General features: G+C 34.1%; 1 protein-coding gene across 7 annotated transcripts in view; it reads right to left on the bottom strand.

The window, feature by feature from the left end:
- LOC138715483 (cGMP-dependent protein kinase, isozyme 1-like) overlaps positions 1–15,332 on the bottom strand; it is a 280,131-nt gene that overhangs the window by 43,315 nt on the left and 221,484 nt on the right. For all 7 annotated transcript variants that reach the window (XM_069848430.1, XM_069848431.1, XM_069848432.1 and 4 more), the window contains 2 exons: positions 9,842–9,944; positions 1,485–1,623 (listed from right to left, as the gene is read on the bottom strand). In XM_069848430.1, the coding sequence (XP_069704531.1) occupies positions 1,485–1,623; positions 9,842–9,944 (242 nt within the window). The remainder of the gene's footprint in view (positions 1–1,484; positions 1,624–9,841; positions 9,945–15,332) is intronic.

The following is a 15,332-nucleotide window of genomic DNA, read 5'->3' as shown; positions in this document are numbered from 1 at the left end:
GACCATGCCAAAACGTAGTAATTATATACCTGGTAGCAGAACTTTAATGCATGTCATTAAAGTACACCTACTCATTAAAGGTCAGGTCTTTCAGCCAATGACGACTCAGGTTACAACTGTTCAGCCAATGACAGGTCAGCTTTCTACCGTTATAAAACCGCAAGTATCGATTATTCTCGGATATGCAATGGAAAGAGAATTAGCGAAAAGTCACGGAGGCTGGAAATCCAATACTGTCGCAGAAGGTTATGTTCTTTTACTATAATAATTAGCGTTAATTGTAAATAATATTCCAATAAATTCAATTTGTCATCTCGTTTTTCAATGTCTAACTTAATTTCAATGTTATCTCTGTAGGTTCTTATGGCCTAGCAAGGTCAATGTGGACATCTGTTCCTCGGAAAAAATCAATACTTTCGCGTCTGCGCACATCTCACAACATACGGAACATTGCTGAACGTCAGATACAATTAAAATTAATAATATCAAGTTAGAAATATGGTCGAGCATAAAAAGTCGTATGAAACTCGCCTATAATGGTAATTAAGAAGCTCGTATGAAAATTATGAAACTTGCTTGCGCTCGTTTCATAAATATCCATACTCACTTCTTAATTACCTTCATTATAGGCTCGTTGCATAATGTACTATTAAGCTATCGGTAACTTTTATAATTTATTTCAGGCCCCACATTACTCGTGCATCTACTATATAAGAAATAATGATATACATTACAAAGAATTTCCAATGCAAAATATGTCAAACAAACGGAGATTAAAGAATATTTCCACTATCATAGAAAGTGTAATTGTACTACAGTAGAACCTCTATTATCCATGGTAATGAAGGGGATGGACTAAACGGTTAATCGAAAAAATCGGATAATCCATACCATGAAAGATTTTGTAATTTCCTCCATGGTCTTGTATTTAACTCGCTATGTAGTAGATCAGAAGTTCATCAATTTAAGTCTGGTTGTAAATGATGGGTTTTTAAGGGACAAGGAAGCCCTTTGTAATGACTGTCTCAGGAAGATAGGAATACAGGAGGTGTCATGTTGTAGATTTACATACTTTTTTTACACTTTATCCTTGTTTTTTTTTTTTTTTATTAAATCGCTCAGTTATAACTCCAGTCTCGTATTATGATGCGAGATGAGTCAATTTCTCTTTCTCAAACCATTCAATTATTTCCATTTTTTTTCGATACTTAGCACAACACGTTTTCTGTTAACACCCGTGGAAGACATTTTATATACAAGTTATATTATAGAATGGCAATTCGAACAGTAGACAATGCTATGTAATAACACTCTCTAACAAAACATATGTAGAACCTACTAATATGATGTACAAAACAGTACTTCGTATAAGTTATTTATTTCTGAAGAAAAAAAAGAGTGAGAAATAAGCAGTCGGATAATCCGCCAATCGGTTAATAGGGTGACGGATAATTGGGGTTCTACTGTACCAGTAAAGTACTCACACTCTGTCAAGAACAAGACATTCAACACCAGGTGTCATTGCAGTCACTGTGGCCTGTCGTGTGTCCTCCTTGAGTAAAGCCAGCTCACCAAAGTATTTACCATGTGATAATGTCCCTAGGTCTTGTTCTTTCTCCTCTCCTGAAATTAATGCATAAAATAAGCTTACCACTCTACTCAAAATGAAAAATATACCGTATTTATTATATCATAGCATGAAAACATTGATTTTAAAGCTGTAATAATATCAACTGCAAGGTATATCAGAATTTGAGATGAGGCCAATGGCAGAAGATGAACATCAATTAGGCTTGTCTGCAGTTGGCCTATTAAGTAATGTAGGCCTAATTGTGTTTTTAGTGATGAATATTTCATTATTACTTTTAGTGATTAGAATCAGTTTTTAATTATGTGCCTAAATATAGATGTATTTAATTTCATTTCATTTTGCTTTTACGGCCTTAACAGTTCTTGTTGGACTTGGAACAGAGTAGCCAAAACAAATTATGTTTCCTCTTGAATTACTGGATTGATGCATAAGTTCGTAGAGTTTTTCTGTACTTTCATTCATTTAATAATGAACAGGTCACATTATCATTCAATTGTACCTACACCGATTTCACATTTCTGATAATCCTACTTGTCTGTGGTGCAATAATCATGATGAAGATCTGGAACACATTCTTCTATACTGTTCATCCGTAAACCACAAAAGAAGTAAATTAAAATCATCAGTACTAGTTGCAGAAGACACAGCCCTGCAGTATATATTGACTACACCCCAACTCTGGCTACTAGTAACAGGCATCAAAATACCCCTCATTTCTCGTGAAAAACAACAACTGAATAGACTACAATGGACTATAGTGGACTTTATGTTGTCAGCAAACAGCTGGATACATTAAGAGGATTGATTCATTTAATAATACTATAGTAACATAATAACATCATTAACACCATAATAATAATAATAATAATAATAATAATAATAATAATAATAATAATAATAATAATAATAATAATAATAATAATAATATTTGTCAGAAACCAGTCTACAATGCCTGGATATGACATCATCAGGTTCGATAATATACACACGCACACGTACACTCACACATGCACAAACAAATAAATTTCGTACTCAAAATCTCACTCACTCACTCAGTCAGTATTGTATTGTATTGTATTTATTAACATTCCATGGTATTCATACATGCTTACAGCTAGAATATGGAACAAGTCAAAAAACTTAATACTATTATAAAATCTTAATTTATAGTCACAGTCTAGATGAAATATATACAGACGAGATTTACAATATAGTCTACTAGTACAACACATAGTTTTAGTATCAGTTTCATGAAGTGTTATTGAATGTCATGAATTCACCTACAGAATAGAAGGCGTGAGAAATTAGGTACTTCTTTAATTTGGCCCTAAATAATTTTATGTTTTGAGTTTCATTTTTTATATCGATAGGAAGGCTATTAAAAATTTTTACTGCCATATAACACACTCCTTTTTGATAGCACGATAGACTTGCCGATGGAGTATGAAAGTCATTTTTTTGACGTGTATTTATGCTATGAACTGTTGAATTAGTTTTCAAAGTTTTCACGATTACATACGAGGAAGACTATTAATGAAAAGATATACTGACAAGCCATGGGCATTATTTGTAGTTTTTTTTAAAATAGTCCTACACGACTCCCTAGATTTCGCACCTACTATTATTCTAATTACTCTTTTTTTGTAACAGAAATATATTGTTACTATCTGTGGAATTTCCCCAGAATATTATTCCAAAACTCATTACCGAGTGGAAGTATGCAAAGTATATTGTTTTTAAGGTATTGATATATACTATCTTTTGCATAGATCTAATAACAAAACAAGCTGAATTTAGTTTGGGGGTAATTTCTTTAATATGATTTTTCCAATTTAATACATTATCGATTTTTAAGCCAAGAAATTTGGTTGTTGTTGTTTCTAATAGGGATCTATTGTTAATTATTGCGCTAGAAATTTGCGAGGTTGAATTTGGACAGGATTTAAATTGAATTATGTTAGTTTTGTTACAATTTAATACTAATTTATTGACTGAGAACCAGTCACATATTTTGAAGAGAATTTCCTCTGTTGAAGATTGGAATGTGTTGGAGTTATTGGCTGTAATTACTATACTTGTGTCATCTGCAAATAATATGGGATGACCTACATCTTTTATAAGGGGGACAGTAATGTAGTCTACTCGCCTTCAGTGTCAATGACATTCTGCCAGTGTTCAGGTAGGAGTTAGATGCTATGTCTGTAGAACTGCTGTGGTTTTGAGTTGAACAAATCAGTGAGCCAAGTATCAAGAGCGTTTTCATGATGTCCCTGGATGTGATTAGAGAGAGAGAGCGGAAAAGGTGAAAATCTGAAGGTGCGAGGCTGGGAGAATAGGGAGGATGCGGAATACTTTCCCAGCCGAGTTCTTCAATAACTGCTCTGGTCAATCTTGTCGAATGTGGACGTGCATTATCATGCAGTAACAACACTGAACGTACAGGTTGGTTGTTTTCAACAGCGGTGGCAAGTCTCCTTGTTGTTCGCTAAAACACAGCAGCAGTGATTGTTTGGTTCCGGGACAAGTCTTTCCTGATGAAGACGCTCTTGACACTTGGCTCACTGATTTCTTCAACTCAAAACCACAGCAGTTCTACAGACGTGGAATCGAACTCCTACATGAACATTGGCAGTTCGCTGAAGGCGAGTACATTACTGACTAAGTGAGTGAGGATTGTGAGTACAATGTTAAGGATGTTATTGTAATTAACTGATTAACTAGCGGACTTACTCGTGTTAATTTTGTAAGATTTGTGCGGCTTACAGCTGTTTCAGTGCTTCATGCACCATCGTCAGAGCCTACTAGATCTCGGCGTCATCTCGAACTTCTCTGCCTGTTATGTGGGTGTGTTTGATTGTTGAAAGGTGTTGAAGAGTGGAGTCAAATAGTGTGTGTATGTAAGCCGCACAAATCTTAAAAAATTAACATGAGTAAGTCCGCTAGTTAATCAATTAATTATATTCAAGTGTTAAAAGTAGTGTATGCAAGATTCAGAATGGATGTTATTGTGTTATTATAGTACTATTAAATTAACGAAAGTACAGAAAAACGCTACGAATTTATGCACCAATCCAATATATTCCGACAAAAAAATATACAAGGTGAGCCAATGAAATGGGCAATTTTAAAACTTAAATAATTATTGCACTGATACGTTGAAACGAAACTTTCACTTCATATTTAAAGTATACACAATAGCATTTACCTGTACCTCATGAAATTCTTATTTTCTGGACACTACATCCTGCAGGTGAAACCCATTTCATTGCACACATTCTTTGATTCTAAGTCTATCCGTGTGACTGGCTGCACCATCCTGTTGAAGTCACATGTCTCTATTGATGAGAGGTTTATTGGCAATTTGTGGAGACAAAAATTCTTGGATCGTTCGGACATATTGCTGTGATGTTACTGTAATAGATGTTCCGTTATCGTCCTCAAAGAAATAAGAACCAATGATTCCAAATGACGTTATTGCACACCAAACAGTGATTTTGACACTGTGTAATGGTTCCTCATGCATTTCATAAGGGTTAGTTGTGACCAGTATCGAAAGTTTTGTTTATTGACGATCCAGAGAGATGAAAATGAGCTTCATCACTCATCAGCATATTGTGGACAATGTCTTTGTTAACATTTAGATCCAAGAATTGTTGGCAAAGTCATGTGGTTTACTTTATCGGCATACAGCATGTTCCTAATCTCACCGGACCAGTAGACAACAATGTCGTCACGCTGCAGAGAATTAGGAACAAAACTGCTGGAAGGATTGATGGCTGTCATGGCGACTGTATAAGTTGTTGTCTGTGCTACGCTAGCAAAATTTTGCGAAATTTCCGTACTGCCATCTCGTTCAAAGAAAAGAGAGCATAAACAATTTATTTCTTGAACCGGTAGTAATAACTGGTCCGTTGACATGTTCGCTCATAAGCCATTAACATATTGTTTTTACGTTGTGCTCATTACAAACAATACAGCAGAACACACCGCCTTGACACAACAGTGCACGATGTCATTCGTCTGCTAATTCCCGCCCTATACAAGAACCAATCAGATTCACTGATGGCGGCTGATGGAGACTGCCACCACCTCTGCAAGCTGAAGGCACCAGTGCGACACCAGTGGAGCATCAATGACGTCATCGGTGGAATTCGGAACACCGTGATGCCATCGGATTGCTCACCGGTGAGATTCAGAATACGCTCATATTTTGTCTGCTCTATTTGAATTTTGTATGGATGCGTGTGTAAGTCCTTATGAAGAATTCTTCGTATACTGGTGTTTGACAAGGCAAGTGAAATTGCATGACGATGGGCAGAACATTTAGGACAACGGATCATAGCAACTCTTACAGCATTTATGTTTTCTATACAGATCTTTGCTTACCTGGAGATTTCTTCTTTAAATCAGTTACTTCAAAGTTCTGAATTCAGATTTTTATTGCATGGGCTGATGGTATCGGATCATTGCAATGGATATTGTAATGACATCGAAATAACCATTGTGCAGCAATGAAATTATCATTATTTTTTGTAATATGTATGTATGTATGTATGTAATATATATGCCTTAATAGAAAAGCACGTTGTTCACCCATCAAACGATCCATTATAAACAAATGCTATCGAATGAAGAATAGATTGTTGCATGCAACAATTAAAATACTCGACAACAGCCGGAAAGATACAAATCTGAAAATTGCCCATTTCATTGGCTCACCTTGTATCCTTTTATCATTTCCTTGACTTTAAACTGTTTATAATACTTTTTAACTGAGATACAGTATTGTACGAGATTACACAGAAATTTATGTGAACTTGAGATAATAAGAATGTGTGTGAGTGTATGTGTGTTTCTGCAGTGCTTAGAATTTAACAATTAATTAAGGGACAGATGCATTACAGGGGCCAATCTCCTTATTGGTTGAATGGTATGAATGCTACTATCGATATGTATTGTTGTTATAATCGACATAAAGTTGCCAACTTCTAACTTAACAGCCAGTTTTATATTGTTGACTTGTATCCTACTTCAAAATGGAAATAATGGCAGTAATACTAAAATATATTTTCCCTGGACCAAAAATATAATACAAAGTGACTAAAATTGCATCAGTAGTAACAAACTGTTTAAATGTTTTTATTTAATTTTTTTTAAATTTAGTAGCATTTAATGCTTATCGAATATTGAATGCTAAAAACGTTAATCGAACCATTACTTCCACTGACCGTTTTTTTGCGTATAATGTGTGATGGGTGGCTCCTAAAAGAGCACTGGTAATTACTGTGCTTCGTTCAATTATATGCCAAAATCGTAAGCTACCTACATTTGTTCCTGAAATGTGTCAAATTACGGTATTTCATTTAAAAGTCAATGTTCAGTTTCAGATAAGTTGAATTGATTTTAAAGAATATTTATTTATTACGTAATATTTCAGTCTACAACTTATCTATCTAGTTTAGTAATTTTAGAATTTCTACAAATGTGTATTAATTAGCAATTCTTGATGGGTAATTACATGATATCGAGCAAGAAATAGATTCAGATTATAGTACCGGTACCGATAGTGGTAGTGATAGTGATAGTGATAGTGGTGGTGATGGTGGTGGTGGTGGTTGTGGTGGTTGTAGTAGTAGTAGTAGTAGTAGTAGTAGTAGTAGTAGTAGTAGTAGTAGTAGTAATAGTAGTAGTAATAGTAGTAGTAGTAGTAGTAGTAGTAGTAATAGTAGTAGTAATAGTGTAGTTTATTCACCATATAGGTTTTTAGAAATCAATCTTATTTCTAGGTCTTAATCTAGTTTTTGATTATACTGTAGGTATATTTATGAATTTATAACATTGTTATAAAGATTATAACTAAGATAGTACCGTACAATGATGATGATAATGATGATGATGATCATAATAATACTAATAACAATAATAATAATAACAATAATAATAATAATAATAATAATAATAATAATAATACTGTTATTAATAGAGATAAAGATCTATATACCAGTACCTTCATATAGTAGAACCCTGATTATACGTCACCTGATTAACCAATCGGCGGATTATCCGCCTTCCTTTCTCTCACTCTTTTCTTTCTTTCTTTGCTGCAGAAAAAATGTAATACTATACCTGACATTATTATCTAATTTTTCTAGAGTGTAGGGCTATTATTAAAAGTCTTTACTCTTACATAGTACTACTGCTGGCAATAAGAACAGTTACTTGTAAAATAGTCACTACCTGCTTTCAAAGAAATGGTCTCAAGAACTTCCGCACAATTTATAACAAATCCGTGCAGCATTCAGTTCTTGTCCTACTGTTCGAGTGCCTGTACTTTTTATCTTCTATGCAAAATATCTTCCACGGATGTCAAAAATGTTTTCTAAGTATCGAAATAAAAATGCAAATAATTTAGAGTTTCGGGAAAAGAGAAACAGCGGCTCATTTCGTATCAGAATGTGAGATTGGCGTTAAAACTGCGCGATTTAAGGAAAACCAAGGATAAAGTGTATAAAGTATGTAAATCTACAATATGAGACCTCTACTATTCCTATCTTTTCGCAAACAAACACTACAAGGAATTTCTTTGGCCCTTATAAACCCACCATTGATAACCAGACAAATTAGTAATTTTTTTCCATTATCTAGCGTGTTAAACACAACATTACGGAGGAAATTACAAAACTGTAATAAGCACTTAATTTATGAAAATATTTTATGGTGCGGATTATTCGATTTTTTCGATTAACCATCCAGTCCACCGTCTTTATTACCACGGATAATAGAGGTTCTACTGTAATTACATATTATACTTGGCTCGGAAACATGACGGCCTCTCTTCTTGGAATTGGTAATCTCTCATAAACCCCCATCCCCTACTCAACCCCTAGCAGCGTGGCAGAAATACAATAGATCCCAGCATTGCCAAATCTAGTAGTCATTGCCTCTACCTGTTGGGTTTCACCCATTCTCAGTGTCTTTGTCGACGTGTTGTTTTATACCGTTGTGCACTTCAATATGTCTAATTTATTCCGGCCATGATTAATGAGTGTTGGAGCAGATGATCCGCAGCCAGGCCTCCTGATACACCTGAAGATCCAGGACCATCACAAGAACAAATAACACCGTCGAAGAAAACAGAATATCTTATTTGCAGAGGAGCATACCTAAGAAAAAAAGTGTTAAAATTGTGTCTAACGTTAGAAATTCTATCCATAAAGTAATCGAAAGTTCAGGCAGTTTAATAAGTATAAATCTTAATCACTTAACATCGGACGCAACCGGCGGAGTTGGATATATGGGCATAGAAATCAAGAATTACGGTTCACCAACTAAAGAGAAAATAAACAAATTAAAACAGAATTCGGTAAGATAGACGATTTTATACGTGATTTACTTCGCCGAACAGTATGTGAACAGTACGCGAAAGAGATATCGCCAACAGCAACACCGTCCTTAGCAACCTAAATAATGACATTATTCACAGCAGTGCTTAAAAGTTTTCTAACTTACAATAGTGAATTAAATGTTTATAAATCACTCTCTACATGACAACCAACATATTAGCAATAGTAAAATGAATATATATGAACTTCTTCGCCAACAACACAGTACAAAGAAAAGCCCTACAATTTAAAATTAAATTTACATACCAGTAATGAATAAAATATTGTATAGCATACTAGAGTAAACAGATTTTATGCGTTCGTGGAAATTATCACCCAAGGCGAAGCTGATAAAATCTAACTTTACTCTTTTGTACTATAAATTCTATAACTATTCAATGATCACAGTTTCAGAAAATTTTACCAGCGCAACATTCTTAATTAAGTATAAAATTCTGGAACTTCAATAACATGAGAATTTAACACTTATTATAGAAGTCTGCATTTCTTTGTTTATTTAGGCAAAACATGTTAGTGAAAATATAAATATAAAGTGTTTTTAAAATAAGTTTGTTCATTTTTATACCAATTTTGTTTTAGTAATTATAAATTAAGGTATATTTACAAAGATAATATTGTCTTTCTGAAAATCGCAGTTTGAAAAACGTTCGCAAATCACAATGACTTCAAGAATTGGAAACTCGGCTAAGGGTTTATCCCTTGCGCGTGCCTGCAGTTAACTGGTGAAGGGGATGAAGGAAGGTCGTCATGTTTTCGTGCGAAGTATAGTACCGGTACCGGTACTTTCATGTAAGACCTAAAGACATAAAATCCTCTACAATATATGGCATGTGATGCAGTGACACACCTGGTTGAAGTTTAGTTATCTTCACATTTCCACCACTGATGATATAGAACTTATCTCCCTTATCACCTTGTTTTATGATACAATGTCCAGGTGGGAAAAACTCCTGAAAAAAAAAAAGAAGTAGTATCCTACGTAAGTAAATGGAATGTATTGTCACTTTCTTACTGTAATACTTGGAAAGAAAATTAAGTGTCTACATGAAAAGAAGTTCTCAGCATTCCAGTAAAATATAAAACTTTTATTTTCAGAAAGTTAGATCCATGCTTTCATTGTAGTAACACAAATAAAAGTTGTTATAATTTATTGAAAATTATATAAACAACTGAGCATGTAGCCTATCACACTCCACTGATTATCTGTACAAAATATACATATACATATATGTAAGCCTATTAACAACAACGACAATAATAATAATAATAATAATAATAATAATAATAATAATAATAATAATAATAATAATAATAATAATAATAATAATAATCTGTTGTTGTTATTTTCTAATGCCAGGCGTTTGACAATAAAGTCATTTGGCCTCTTGCACTCCAATATTTTTCAAAGACATTATCATGACCAGCCAATGAAGCACAGATTTTGAGGTGTTCCGAATCCATTTCTTGGTTTGAGTTGCACAATGGGCAGTTAGGGGACTGATATATTCCAATTCTATGCAGGTGCTTGGCCAAACAGTCATGGCCTGTTGCCAATCTAAATGCAGCTACAGACGATTTTCGTGGTAAATCGGGAATTAACTGTGGATTATGATGCAGAGAGTTCCATTTTCTCCATGTTGAATCTTTCGTACACTACTTTTAACACTTGAATATAAATAATTGATTAAATGGCGATCTTACTCGTGTTAATTGTGTAAGCTTGTGCGGCTTACAGCTGTTTCGGTGCTACTTGACACCATCCTCAGAGCCTTCTGTGTCTCGGCGCCATCTCAACAGGCAGCGAAGTTGAGATGGCACCAAGACACAGAAGGCTCTGAGGATGGTGTCAAGTAGCACCAAAACAGCTGTAAGCCGCACATGCTTACATAATTAACACGAGTAAGATCGCCATTTAATCAATTATTCCAATTTTTCCTTTGAGATTGTGTTACCTGATTTTATTTAGGAATTAAATACTATTATAGTCACAATCATGCCATGGTACGAAAGAAAAATTTCACAACCTCGAGCGGGAATCGAACCTGTGACTTCCTGTTCTCCAGTCAGGCGCTCTACCACTGAGCTATCGAGTTCGTCTCACGCCAAAGGCTCGGAATTATCCTTTCATACTGGCGACTCTGTTATAGAGTACTGTCCATAGCTTCTGATCTTAGTCAGCACTGCTTATGGGTGGAAAGAAAGCTCAGTGGGCTCAGTGGTAAAGCGCCTGACCGGAGAACAGGAAGTCGCAGGTTCGATTCCCGCTCGAGGTTGTGAAATTTTTCTTTCATACCATGGCATGATTGTGACTATAATAGTATTTAATTCATTAATATGTCACATCAACGGACGTATATACGTCATCCAAACATCGTAAGATGAAGATTTGATTTTATTTGTTGAAATCTAAGTATGTAGATTTACCGGTAACAAATCTTTTCACAGAGTAATACGTAGATTTAGCAACCAGTCTGTAAGTAGCAGTGCTGCCCTTCTTTGCTAAAGCATCTATATATTATAATATATATAATATAATATATAATCTATATATTAAAATATCGGTAATTGAAGTAGTGAGAATGAGATAGTCCAAACTACACTTTTAACAAAAATAGTTTTTTTGTCCGAATTCATTTCTTATACATATGGGGCATCTACTAGTAGAATATTATAAAATTTACCCAACAAATGACGTAAGTATACCCTGGTGAAATTGTGATACCGCACCTAATAGCACTGGACTTCAAACTTTCAATACACTCTCCTGTAAAATTCTGTCTTTGTGACTTAGAACTATAACATTCTGACCCCTTCAATTGGCAAATCTGTTCGCCTTGTACTTAAACTGAAATATCTCGAGATCTAATGGAGCTATGATAACGCAGGCTAATTGGGCTTAAAACACTCGGGATGTTATGCATTATCGATTGAGCCCTAATTTTGACCAGAGCTATGGTGGAACATGTATTTGAGCGATATTCCAACATAACTTTGGTCTAAATTGACCGAATAAAGTAAATTTGGGCTCAGTTGATAATGCATAAAGCCCCAAGTGTTAAAGGCCAGTGTACATTATCGTAGCTTTATTAGATCTCGAGATATTTCAGTTTAAGTAAAATGTGAACAGATTATGCCAAAGCGGTTAGAAGCAAAGGGTGTAAGTGACATTTCTAAAAAAATTATTTAAGTGCATCCAGGGTAAACTCTAAAGCATTTAACATTTCAGTGATAAAGGAATTTATCTTTTTAATATTTAAAATTAAAACTTCACAGAATTTACGAATGCCTAGTAACTTTTAATCACATTTCATGAAAAATAATGTAAATGCACTTACACCCCTTTGCTTCTGAGCACTTCTTGTTTTAATATAAAAACTAATAAAGCTGAATTAATAGGTTGTGTTTTGTTTTTATGCAATGTTGAGGAGAAGGCTTTGGAAATTGGTATAACCTACATGGCTATAGAAGTATTGAGTGCTAAAATTATGAAAGAAGAAAATGTGTTATTTTTTAAATTTTCTGTTTGGTGTGACTATGTAAACATAGAAAATTCTTTAAAACTAACTGAGATTTTTTGCAAGTTTATCATTTTACATACAAGTAAACGAGTGTGATGATGGAGAGAAAAGCTATCAATAAAGAAACAGTAAAAGACGATTCGCGACAGTTCTGTAGTAATAACACTGATAACACTAAGATAGATCTTGATAGAGGAACGAAAAAAGCTAGACAAAAAACATTTATAATAATAATAATAATAATAATAATAATAATAATGATTTATTTTAGCTGGCAGAGTTAAGGCCGTAAGGCCTTCTCTTCCACTCAACCAGCAAAAAGTGTATATACATATGCATGAACTTACAAAGAATCCAACAATTTGATTTAGATGAGAGTTACATGTATACAAAAGTTATTTACAAATTAAATAACAAAATACTATGAACTATTAATTAAACACTGAAATAAACTGTGTAGCAGAATTAAACTAAAATACATAGAATGTTAATATATTTCAAATAATATTAGATAATAGAAAGAGATTATTACGAGACAATTAAAATACAGCACAATCAGGATGATGTCTAAAGAAAAAAGTAACAATGTAGTCAGTGATAGTTTAAATCAGTATGATTGGAGTGAAATGCTAATAAGGTTATCTTTTAAGCTGTTCTTAAAGGTGTTTATTGTCTTGCAGCCCCTAATACTTTGTGACAAGGAATTCCATTGACGCGAGGTGGATATTGTAAAAGATGATGAATAACAAGATGTTCTATGAAGAGGTATACTTAGCGTGCCACAGATAAGTGATCTGGTATTTACGTCGTGGTTAGAGTATAGATAAGAGAAACGAGACGAAAGGTAATTTGGTGTTTAAACAGTGACATGCGATTTTGAAGAATTGAGATAATAATAATAATAATAATAATAATAATAATAATAATAATAATAACAGCATAATAAAATCGACACTAAACAGCATGAAAATAATACAATACTAGAAAAAAGAAAGTAAAATACATTGGAATATAGTAAAAGTAACTCATTTGGTACAAATGGTTAATATGGAAAACGTAAGGTAGAATATAATAAAATGGAATTTAATAAAATAATAATAAAAAAGAAAATAAATACGAATATTAAATAAAATTCACAATAAAAAGGCTATGATAATAAATTCATCGGCTGATAAAGAGAACAAAAAGGGGAAAGAAAGGGAAGAAATATATAGCCTATATTTTTACAAAACTATCGCAAAGAAAAGGGCTTATAAGTGAAAAGAATCTGAATTAAAAAAGTGCAATTTTAATTTATTTTTGAGTTCAAGAAATGGATTCGGAACACCTCAAACTCTGTGCTTCAGTGGCTGGCCATGATAATATCTTTGAAAAATATTGAAGTGCGAGAGGTCAAATGACTTTGTTGTCAAACACCTGGCATTAGAAAACAACAACAACAATTTATTTTTGAAACTAGACAATGTCCGACAGTCTCTGAAGCTTATCCTAATTGAGAACGATGTTTCTTTTTAACTAATGGTGGACACAGCTTACGTCAATCACTCATATGAAGCCAGTTATGTTGACCAATTTACCTACAGAGTCGTTGCCCAGCGTGTGCCATAGGAGACTGGTCTACGCTACATATGTGATGACATGAGATGATGATGGAGATTTGTTATGATGACACAGGGAACCGGAGTTCCCGAAGAAAACCCCTGTGATACCTGGAACCACGGACTTGCCCAGTAGAAGTTAAAATCGGAGGTATGTCAGGAATTGAATCTGAGTCCACAGGATAATAAGTTCATCACTCTAGCCACTAGACCACCGTGGTGGCATGAAAATGATGTGACTTGCACTAAAACGCGAGAATTGAAACTAAAACAGTTACTGTATTTTTCTACATATTATGTATCTTTCAAGCCCCTTCCAATGTAACCCCGTTGTGGAATAAATTGTAAGAAGCCATAATCAGAAGATTATCTTTGTTCTCACCTACCGTAATATTGCTCATCAGTTTGCTCTTACAGACATTTCTAATACATTAAAACTGCTTGGCCTTTCTAGATCTCCTCTCGATTTGCCAACCATTGCTGATGTCTTACCTCAGTCAGATTTGCCAGTGAACTTTTCGCAAATTAATGAGGATCAGTTAAAATGGATGATAGGCCAAACAAATGAAGAACAACGCACTATAATTACTAAAATTATGGACTTGGTACAAAACATGATGGAAGTATCAGTGATGCATATTTATTTCATTGATGGCCCAGTTGGCACTGGGAAAACCTTTGTTTACCAATGTTTCATTCACAATTACACAAATTTGGACTAAATATAATTTCTGTTGCATAGGATGGTATTGCAGCAATGTTACTACCGATACCTTAATACTGTACTGTACACAGTTAATTCAAATTACCTCTAAATTTACATGAAGGTTCTTTCTCAGGTGTAAAAGTTAATAGCAAAGAGGCTTCTCATATTCGTTCAGCAAAGCCAATGATCTGGAATGAAGCATCTATGGCTAATATGCATGCGTTAGTGTGTATAAATCGTCTGCTCAAGAATATAATGAATAATGATGTGCCATTTTGCGGCAAAATTATAGTTTTTAAAGATGATTTCAGGCAGGTATTGCCTATTGTGCCTCACGGATCAAGAGCAACCATTGTCCAAAATTCCATACGGTCATCTCCTTTGCGGCCAATATTCAACATACGTACTTAAATTTAGTAAAAATATGCCAGCGAAACCAAAGGAATGTGACTTTGCCAACTTCTTACTACAAATTAGTAATGGCGAATACCCCCATGCTGATTACCAAAAACCAGA

The sequence above is a fragment of the Periplaneta americana genome, chromosome 15, assembly GCF_040183065.1.
Source record: "Periplaneta americana isolate PAMFEO1 chromosome 15, P.americana_PAMFEO1_priV1, whole genome shotgun sequence".
Lineage (NCBI taxonomy): Eukaryota > Metazoa > Arthropoda > Insecta > Blattodea > Blattidae > Periplaneta > Periplaneta americana.
Note: the sequence above shows the minus strand (reverse complement) of the source record. Positions and strands in the feature narration are given on the sequence as shown.